General features: G+C 35.2%; 1 protein-coding gene across 1 annotated transcript in view; it reads right to left on the bottom strand.

The window, feature by feature from the left end:
* FLG (filaggrin) overlaps nucleotides 1-2,522 on the bottom strand; it is a 9,002-nt gene extending 6,480 nt beyond the window's left edge. The window contains exons 1-2 of the mRNA XM_006900135.1: nucleotides 2,385-2,522; nucleotides 94-1,551 (exon numbers count right to left, since the gene is read on the bottom strand). Of these exons, the coding sequence (XP_006900197.1) occupies nucleotides 94-1,551; nucleotides 2,385-2,522 (1,596 nt within the window). The remainder of the gene's footprint in view (nucleotides 1-93; nucleotides 1,552-2,384) is intronic.
* Between the last annotated feature and the right edge of the window lie 8,605 nt (nucleotides 2,523-11,127).

Here is an 11,127-nt window from a genome sequence, read left to right as displayed (position 1 = left end):
GCGGTGAGAGGCAGAGTGTCCTGTGCGGTCTGCAGACTGTCCGTGGGCAGAGTGTGGTGTTGCTCTGCTGGTGGAACTTGAGTGTCCACGGGCAGAGCGTGACTGTGCACCCTGGTCTGTCTGTCCCTGATGAGACCCTGATCGTCGAGAGGTATCTGTGGCCTGGCCGCGGGTTGATCCATGGTGGTTTCTTGAGGGAGACCGAGCCTGTGCCTCAAAATCGTCTGATTGTCCTTCAGAGTCACTGGCCTGACTTACACTGGATCCCCGATGTCTACTCTCCTCAGAATCCGAGGTGGCTGGTCCACGTCCACCTGAGCTGTGTCCACGTGAAGTGGTTTGGTGGTGATGAGACCCTGCCTGTCTAGTGCGGTCTCCTCGTTGCTCGTGGTCACCTCTGTGTTCCCTGGCACCGTGGGATCCAGACTGCTGTTGGGAAGAGTCCGCCTGTTGTTGAGGTGTGGTGTGGTGGTGATGCGACCCCGAGTGTCTAGGGCCGTCTGTTGATAGTCCTTGGTGGGACCCTTGTCTTCCCTGTCTGCTTTCTCCTGACTGACCATGGGAGGATGTGTGGCCCTGATGAGACCCAGAGTGTCTGTAGTTGTCGCTTGCCTGTCCCTGGTGGGACCCTTGCTCTCTTGTAGCACTGGAGCCTCCCTGTTTCTGGTTGGCTGAATCAGAGTGCTTCTGAGGAGGTGACTGGTATAGTGTATAACCAGTGTATTTGGAACTTACTCCTTCTTGGCCATGTTGTGATTCATGTTGTCGTCTTGTATTGGCTTCAGATCTTCTTTGGCTTGATCCTGCTTGCTTCTGGTGCTCTTCCTGTTCTCCTTCACTGTCACTGTCCTGACTGATGCTGGGTGTGTGATGTCTATTGTTGTGTCCTCCAGATGCTTTTTGTCCTCGTCTGGATCCAGAATGTCTCCTGCTATTACCTGAATGCTCTTGGTCGGCTTGTTTTCTTTTCCTTGTTGTGAATCCTGTCTCTTCAGTATCTGAACCATTCCATTCATTACTTGCCCTTCCCCTATTTTCGTAACCATTTTCTTCATTTGCACTTCCTCCTCGTTTTGGACTTACGTTTATTTCATATTTTCTTTCTCCATTATCTGTGGAATTTCTCCTCTTATTTTGTTTTCCTTGATGATGATTGTGGTGATGATGATGTGGTTTTTCAACTTCCTGTCTTGATCCACTTGGAGAACCATGTCTTCTTCCAGTTTTCTTATGACTTGATCCGTGTTTCTTTGTGTTTGTGCTCAATGGACTTTCTTCCTCCTCCCGCCCATGCCTTTTCGAATGTCTGGATTCTCTTCTTTCTTCTTCCGAATGTTCATCTTCTAGTTCATCTCTTTCATTGTGTTTCTTTTGACTGTGCTTTTTATTCTTTGAGACTGATCCTTTCTTGTTGTGCTTTTTTGCAGACACATAATATGCCTGAGCCAACTTTAGTATCATCACAAAATATTCAGTGAAGTTTACTTTTTCATCGTGATCTAGATCCAGGGCATACATGACGACCTCAGCAGTATTTGGATCATCTGGGTTCTGTTTAGGTGGAGACAGAAAATGAGAGCTCAGATCTTCAACTGATTTGCATCCTTAAATAAGTATTTAAAATAACTTTTGTAGCTGTGAATATTTTGCACTGAAAGATGGAGTTCTGAGATATATTTTATTTGGTGTTTTAACTTTAGTCTTGTTAAGCATAATGTATTTAATGTAGCAAGTATAGGCTGTAGTCAAAGTCAACAAATATTAAAAGATCAATAGGCTATTTGGAGCCCTGAGAGCGTAGTGAGTTAACATTTGCACTGCCAGCCCAAGGCAAGTGATTTAAATCCTCTAGCTGCTCCTAGGGAAAAATGAGCAGTCTCCTTCCCTGCAGTGTATATCCTCTGAAAACCCACTGCAATGTCGGCTTTAAGTCTTTGTTGACTCAAAGGCCATCACTGAGTGGAAGACCAATGGTATTTGCAAAATATCTTTTTGTTCAGGTGCCTGTTTTTCTTACTTAGAATTTTCAGTATCATATGTAATGTCTGTTTGTGTTACCTTCTCAATATTCCCTCTTAACAGTTTTGAAGTGGACAATTAGTGAAGAGCTAACAACTAGTTAACATATCAACAAACTATGTTATTTTCCCCAAAACAGTTATGAGCTTTTTCTTATTAAAAAGATTGAGTCCACTTGGAAGAGGAAGCATATTTATGGTTTCAGGTGTTTGTATTTAAGGGGATAACACAGACTAAATTTTTTTAAAAGAAGTTTGATCCTGCTTGTATTCCTTTATGAAATCACAGAAGTTTCACAATAATCTTTATTTAGATTATCATTCAAAAGGAGTTCTATACCATTCTGGAAAATAAATAACTTTTACCTTCAGGATTGGTTGAAATTCTCTTTCCAGGAGTTCCTTCAGTTCATTTTTGCTCAGTGTATCCTTATCCTTATCCTTTCTTGAATATTGTTCGAAAGCATTAATGATGGCAATGATGTTTTCCAGAAGAGTAGCCATCTTTAAAAAAATGTGTTAATCTAGAAAGGAGAAATAGAAATTAACTTTTCTTATAATTTTTGCTTTCTATAAATTTAATACTATTAACTTACATTAAAAACTCCATATATCCTTCCTAAGTAGGATTTAACCAAGCTTGACGATTTGACGTACGAAAAGTTAATTTACTGAACATTAATTCTCCAAACGATAATTTGCTAAGTGATTAAATTGTTGAGAGGTGGTTCTTTGAAAGACAATTTTCCAAATGGCTAAGAGACCTAATAAATACACAATTTACTTTATTCTTAAAAATAATAGGTAAAGTCAAAGTTTAAAGACTATAGTCTTTAAAATTGCATAGTATGGTTTTTATAACATTTTTAGTAAAAAAGTTTTAATGGCTGGTATTCATATGACCTATTAAGGAATAAAAAATGAACTCAAGCTCATTGCTATCAAGTTAGTTCTGATCCACAGCAACCCCTCCATTGGATTTCCAGGGCTGCAGATTGTAGGGGGAGGAGAGTGCTCATCTTTCTCCCTCAAATACACTGTGTGGCCTTAGCAACTCGCTATGAACCAGTATCTCAAAGAGTCTTTCTTTGAATCAATATCCCCTTCTCCACCAGCATCGCCCATTCCATTTTACAGTCCTGAGTAGCTGCTTTTTTAAGTACTTTCCTGACATGCTTGTCTTCTTCCTTTTTAAAAAAAGTTCACCTGTAGCTTTGTTCACAATAGCAAGGAGTTGGAAACATCCTAAGTGCCAATCAACAAACGAATGGATAGAGAAGCTGTGGTATAGTCACACAATAGAGTACTATACTGCATTGAAAAAAAAAGGAACTCGTGCAGCATTATTCAAAGTGGGTGACCCTGGTGGACATTATGCTGAGTGAAGTATCTCAGTCACAAAAGGACAAATACTGTATGGTGCCACTGTTGTAAAACAGGACTGACATCAGGGTTGGGGGAAGACTGAGAAAGGTGAATTCAGTAAAGTATACTGCATTGAAACAGATAAGGGAGAAAAGTGTTTAAAAGGGATATGTGATTAGGTATTTTTGTCATGACAGGAGTCCAGAGTGAAGGCTGCATAGTGGAGTGGACCTGGGCGAGAGTTTGTAAAACAATGAAAGAATTTTTCTTTTACTTTTCCAAGAGGGTAATGTACTAGGGGCAAGGGTTAGGAGGGGAGAAAAGTACAACAATGAATGAATGGAACCCCCCCCCAATAAAAGTTCACCTCTTAATTTTCTGTCAACACCACTCAACTCTAATTGTATTGTTTCAAATTACCTATTATCTCCAAGGTGCTTAATATAGGGATCAGTTCTCTATCGCCAACATCTTACTCAGCTTCTTGGTAGTGTACAAAAGAATTACCCATATTTTACACCTAAGATTTGTTTTGTTTCTTCTATGTCATACCACCACATTCTCTTGATAGTCTTCCTCTTATCTATTCACTGCTCCTTCTCAATATTCTTTGCTAACTTCTCCTCTTTACTCAATCTGTAAAGGATACAGATCATAACAGCTGGATTCTGGGTCTTTTGGTTTTTGTTGATATACTTTTTCTAGAGTATTCTATTGGACCCCTTCTAAATTTGTGAAATGATGTTTCTCAGGTGACTTCTGAATTTGATAATTCTGTTTTGACCTTTCCCAGGAGTTGCAGCCTAATTTACTTACTCCTTCATTCATTTAAAGGTTAGGCATTATCTTATGCTGTGGAGTTACAGTAGTGAACAAGATAGAGAAGGTATCTATTCCTATAGAGACAGTTCAAATAAAAAGTGAAACAATTAAATATTAAAAGAGATCTATATAGGATTAAAATAAGAGTGATTTGATACAGACTGAGAGCACTTTGGATTGATTGTAAAAGGCCTTGTTGTAGAAGAAATACTAAAAGATAGTGCTAGCTAGAAGTGTAGGGAGGTAGGAAAATAAAAGGAACAGGATGAATGTTCAGGAGAAACTAAGCAGCTACTGACTACATGAAATAGCAACATCTTTTGAGATTTAAGTAGATAGAATTAAAATATATAGCAATACCAAGTAAAATTGGAGATTAGAAATGAAAGTTAAACATTCTAGAATATTCGGCTTGCTTAGGTAGTAGTCAGAGTACTTTTTATGATACATGCTAATAAATTAAGGATGCTGCATGCTGTAATCGCTGGATAGCCATGAGCAGAATAGTATGAGAATATATAATCAATAATCTAAGAGTTGGGGAATTGAATATTCAAATAATCCAAGATAATAAAAGAAAAATAAATTTGTGAGAATAGAAAATCAAGAGAAATAAGGTAAATTAAATAGTTTGTGATAATAGTGAACATAAATGAACTAACCTACTCTAAGTAAAAGAGAAAGGCTCTCCAACTGTGTTTAATGAATCCAATTATATACTACTTACAAAAAACATGCAATAAATGTGTTAAGGATGGTTGAAGGTAAAAAGATGGAAAAATTGAACCATTCTACTAAACATTATAAAAAAATTCCAACTCAAACCCTCTTGCTGTATTAATTCTACCAGAGAAGACTTTAAAGCAAAAGTATTACTAGAGGGATTACTAGTAGTACTAGTTCATGTCAATAAAAGGTTAATTCAACAAGTAGGTATAAGAAAACATCTAAAGTGATAGATACTTGGTAACATAGGTTTAAAATACAAAACAAATGGAATTTTAAGGCTCAATAAACAAATATGGGAGCTTTTATACAGATACCTTTCAGTAATTGATGCAATATATAGGGAAATATATTAAAAATACAGAATTTGTATTTCTACATGAGACAGTTAATCTCATAGGAGATGGCCCATCCTTCTTCTACAACAAACAATTAGTAAACATGTTGCAAGGAGGGACCAGTCCTTGGAGAGGGACGTCATGCTTGGGAGGGTGGAGGGACAGTGCAGGAGAGGAAGACCCTCGAGGAGATGAGTTGATTCTGTCACTGGGGTAATGGGAATAGGTGTGTCAGAGACAATGAGATTGGCAAGAGATAGAGCAGAGTTTAGGGCTGTTGTACATAGGGTCGCTATGAGTCGCAAGTACATAACAACAACAACAACCACAACAACATTGAACATTACACCTAGCAACTGCAGAATATATATCCTTTTGAAATACACAAGAAACCTTTAAAACTGACCGACTATTGCATCTTGAAGTAAGCCTCAAGAAATTTTAAAGGTTGAAATAATACAGTTTGCTTGTTAGCACAGTGGAATTAAATAAAGAATTCAATAATCAAAAAATAACTAGAAAAATTTCCAAGTGTTTAGAAATGAATATACAATTTCTAAGCAACCAATGTTTTGAAAATTTGGCCATAACAGATTAGAAAACATTTGAAAAGATGAAAATGGAAAAATATGAATAGCAAAATTGTGAGACTCATTAATCATATATTTAAAGTGAAAGTTATATCTTTTTAAAAAATTTTTTTTATTTGATTTTATTATTTTTGTGTGCGTGTACCGTCAAATCAGATCTGACTGGTACAGGAGGAGATTGCCCCTCCTTCCCCAGCAGAGCATCTGGTGGATTCGAACCGTGCACCTCTGGGATTGTAGTTGCAGTTTCTTGCCACTAGACCACCAGAGCTCCCCTGCAAAAGTTATATCTTAAATGTGCAGACTTACAAAAGGAGGAAAGTTGAAAAAAATCAATAACTTGACTATCTCAAAAAGGTTTTTGAAGAGTAATAAACTAAATCTAAAGAAAGTAGAATGAATACATAGTAAAGATAAGAGCTGAAATTAATGAAATAGAAAATAGAGGCTCAACAAAGTTAAGATTTAGTCTGAAAATCTAATGAAATTTTTATATATTGCAAGATTAAGGAGAGTAAAAGCATCAAAGTCATTATCTATGACTATTAGAAAGGTAAAAACAATATTGCTAGAAATTTTATAAAGGTTAGAAAGGTCAAGAATATATTGTGGAAAACTTTATATTAGAAATTGGAAAATTTAGATAAAGTAGACACATTACTATAAGGCACTTTTTACCAAAACTGAGTACCAAGATGTAAAAACTTAGTTATATATTTACTACAGAAATCAAAATGTAAATGAAAATATTTTCATTGGCAGAAAAACTACAGGTCACTAGTAAATTCTATTCATTGAGTAACAAGGAAATAGCCTAAAACTACATAGAAAAAACTACATGTCACTAGTAAATTCTAGTCATTGAGTAAAGGGAAATAATGTAAAACTACATAGATTGTTTCAGAGAATTAGGGTGGGGAGGGGGGAAAAGGCAGGAATACTCATTTTATGAATTCAGCTTAATCTTGATACCATAACCTGATAAGAACATTAAAAACCCAAAGTTTTCAGGACAAATTCTTTCATGAGTACAGATGTATAAATACAAAAGAAAATGCTAGCAACTGAATTAGGAATGTTTGAAAAGAATATCCATCATGCCTAAGTGAGTTTTTTTCCAGAAATTTGAGTTTATCTTAACATTTGAAAGTCAACCAGTTTTTTATAACAGAATAAGAAGAAAAAGCCATATGAACCACTTACTGAATGTATAAACTAACCAATCAAAACAGAAATCTATCTAAACTGAATTTATAAAATCCAGCATTGAGCTAGGATTTGTTTCTAAAATATTTTGATTTTACTTATGAAAATTTTATAATAAATTCTACACCCAAATTGTGAAGTGCTCAAAGTTTTCTTTGCTGAGTTTGGGAATGAGATTAATACACCTGCAATCATACTATTCCACATTGTGGAATAGTTGTAACAAGAGCTTTAAATTAAGAAGAATTAAGGATGTAAGGTAACTAGACAGAAAGTAATAAAACTATCATCAATCATAGAATACTCTGATTTTATGTGTAGAAGATTCTGAAGAATATAAAGGATACAAGATCAACATGCAGAAGTAATTTCTATTTCTCTGACAGTAGTAAGCAATTAGACAATCAAATAAAAAATGCTATTTATAATAGCATAAAAATCAGGAGACATCTATAAATAAATCTAATGAAAGGTGTGATAGATCTAGATGCAGAAAATAGATAAATTTATCATGGCAAAGAAGGTATAAATAACTAGAAACACATGCCTTATTCATGAGTTTAGAAATCTCAATATTGTTAAAATACCAGTTCTCTCTAAATTCATTTGTAGGATCAATAAAATGCCACTCAGAATTTCAGAAGTTTTTTTAAAAAAACAGAGTTCTAAAATTAATGTGAAAATATGCAGGAGTAAGATTAACCAGAACAATCTTGAAGAAGGCAAAAGCAGAGGCCATATCAGTTATCAAGTCATATTTTAAAGGAAGATATCATGGCACTGATCGATTAACAAAAGTTAAACAAATGGAACAAGGAAAGATAATCTTACAAAACCAGTTATTATGAACCTATTTCACTTTGGTCATTTAATTTCTGGCAAAGTTGATTATTCAGATCAATAGGGAAATAAAAAATGGTATTTGGTGAAAGTGTTATCTGTTTAATTGGATTTCCACTTAGAAAACTACACTATCAAAATAATCTCAAAATGATAGAGCATATCTTCAAGTTCTTAAAGTAAGGCAACATTATTTAAGTAGAACTCACAAAGTGCTAATCATAAAGAAAAATATTAAATGGAACTACATTAAAAGTGGGAACACCAATTCATTCAAAGACATCATTAAAGGGGAGAACTACAGAGAACACAGTGTGAGGATACAAGCAACACAAATAACCAATACAGAGATCTATCCTGATTATTAAAGTAGCATCTGCAAATAAATATGAAAAAGGCAGAAAAACCAATAGAAGAATGGGTAGATAACATAGGAACTTAAAAGAAGAATCTACAAGTTGTAAAGATACTAAGAGGCAATCAACCTCGTTAATCATTAAGACGTAAATTAAATAAGACCGTAGCACATCTACAAGGATGACATAAAAAAGAAACAACTCCATTTAAAACCTTGATAACACTAAATGTTGGTGAGAAGGTGGAAAACTAATTTCTGATGTTTCTATTGTTGAGTAACATCAAGTTGGAACCAATCCACAGCTGAACCTCTGGGAGGCTTTCAAGGCAGTAAATCTCATGGAAGGAGATTGCCCATCTTTCCTAGGGAGCAGCTGGAGAGTTTGAACTCCGTACCTCTGGGCTGGCAGCACAGTTCCTTACCACTAAGCTCCCATAACTCCCTTGTCTTCTTGGTTGGAGTGTAAATTATCAGAAGCACTTTAAAAATTGTTTGGCAGTATTCAGAACTCAAGAGTTGAAGTTGACTCAGTGACAATGGAATATATTTTTAAAATTTGGTTTAATCAACTTCTTTGAATAGTTTCAACAGCATATATATATAATAAAGTCATGTAAAAATGTTCATAGCCCTATTATTTATAAAATTTGGTTTAATCAACTTCTTTGAATAGTCTCAACAGAATATATATATAATAAAGTCATGTAAAAATGTTCATAGCCCTATTATTTATAAAATTTGGTTTAATCAACTTCTTTGAATAGTCTCAACAGAATATATATATAATAAAGTCATGTAAAAATGTTCATAGCCCTATTATTTATAATATCTCCTAAAATGTAAACAATAAAAATACTTATCAGTATAAAAGTGGTTAAGAAAATTGTGGTATATTAAAATTTTGTATTAGAGATGAAAGCCTGAACAAAAGTGGCAGTGATGAAGACGGAAAAAAATGAATGCGTTCTGCATATTTTGTAGAGGAATTGACCAGACATGAGCTGAGTCACATGTGTGGTGAAAGAGAAAGACAAGAATCATGAATTACCTTCAGCAAAGAGTTACTTCTCATAATTCCTATTATTTTCATCATCTCTCACCTAATCTACTACAATCTATTTTTTCTGCTTCTACTCATGCCTTCCTATAATACTGCTTTCCACAGAATAACCCAAGACTGTCCTTTTAATAATCATATTACAATGTTACTTCCCTAAGCTTAATACTTCTCAGTGACTTCTAGTGTACTTAAAACATCTTTCCATGATCTATTCTAGTTTAGCTCTCATATCACTGTCTGCTGTTCCTCTTGTTAAATGTGCTCTAGTACATTGGCTTCTTTTTGACTTTTTGAAACAAGTTAGCTCGAGCTTTAGAGTCTTGCCCTTAGCCTTGGATAATTTAATTTGCCATTTAGCTCTCCACTCAGAAGATATTCCCCAGAGAGATAATCCCTGGTCATCCAGTCGAAAGTACCTTCTTTCCCATCACTTTACTCTTTTTCTTCTTACTGTCTGAAATAGTCTTTATTGTTTTCTGACAATATTCCATTATTAAATGTTCTTAAGAACATTTATCAATATAGTCTAGTAGTTTATGTTGTTAACTGTTGTGTAACCAGAGACAAGGGCTGAAATTGACAAGTAGAAATAAGCAAATATATATTTGTTGGGTAAATGAATAAATTAACAGTCCAACAGCGCAAAGAATACTGAGTAGCTTCAGAGAAAGTAAGTTTATGCCTTTATTTCCCTTCTATATAAAGAAAAAGGAAGAACACCCCCCCAAAAAAAAACCCCAAAACAAACCCATCCGGAACTCATTGGCTTAATTCACGCACCCAGATATCCACCTTGCTTAATACCAGGTCAGCAAAGTTAGAGGAATTTCTTCTCCCTTACCTTGTTCACCAGAAGAGCAAGTAGTATGTAGCCTGAAGGAGCTTGCTGGGTACTGAAGTCTGAGATAAAGGTCTTTTTATAGTAGGTAAATTGTCCATTCAGGGAGGAGCCACTCTCTGTGGGATGTTCTGATTCATTCCTCACCAAACCCAGATCCACCCCGTATCTCCACCTGTGTTTCTCAGGTGACATGTTTACTCTCCAGCTTCCTCACGTACTCATCTCTACTTGTATTAGCAAGTTCCAGATTTAGGTTGACATAACATCCTATGCATTGGTAATTTCATGAAAGGGTCATTTTGGCTATCTCAGATTCTTTGTATGCAGGGACCACACCTTCTACTTTTTGATAATTCTTGTCTGAATAGGAAAGTGTTGGTAAGTATCTATTGATAAAGATGCTTCCTGATCCTTGTCTCTAGAAGTGTAGAATAAACATTTATATGACACTGAAACTTAGTGAATGGAAGGAAAAATAAAAAGGAAATACTTAGTTAATACCATCAATAATTTTATCATCAGTAATTAATTTTGTAAAACACAATGTATATGAATGAAGCACAATGTAAATGATGCTTGTATAAAACTAGTACATGAATAAAACAAAATGTATATGAATGATTGTATGCAAACCAATTAAAATATGTTTTAAAAAGTAAATGCCAAATTCCTTTACTTAAAATTAAGTAATTATCATGTCTTTTTCTGCTAATAAATTTCATCTCCACATACTGAGAGAAATTGTTCATTAGATGTATGTTGCTCCTCTGGAAATTATGATTAATGAAGCAAAGATGTTGTTGTTGTTGTTGTTATGTGCCGTTGAGTCATTTGCAACTCATAACGACCCTATGTACAACAGCCCTATACCCTGCTCTATCCTGTGCCAATCTCATTGCCTCTGACACACCCATCCCGATTACCCCAGTCACTGAATCAATCCACCTCATAGAGGGTCTTCCC

The sequence above is a fragment of the Elephantulus edwardii genome, unplaced genomic scaffold (assembly GCF_000299155.1).
Source record: "Elephantulus edwardii isolate Elephantulus edwardi_28Jun2011 unplaced genomic scaffold, EleEdw1.0 scaffold00273, whole genome shotgun sequence".
NCBI classification, from domain to species: Eukaryota; Metazoa; Chordata; class Mammalia; order Macroscelidea; family Macroscelididae; genus Elephantulus; species Elephantulus edwardii.
Note: the sequence above shows the minus strand (reverse complement) of the source record. Positions and strands in the feature narration are given on the sequence as shown.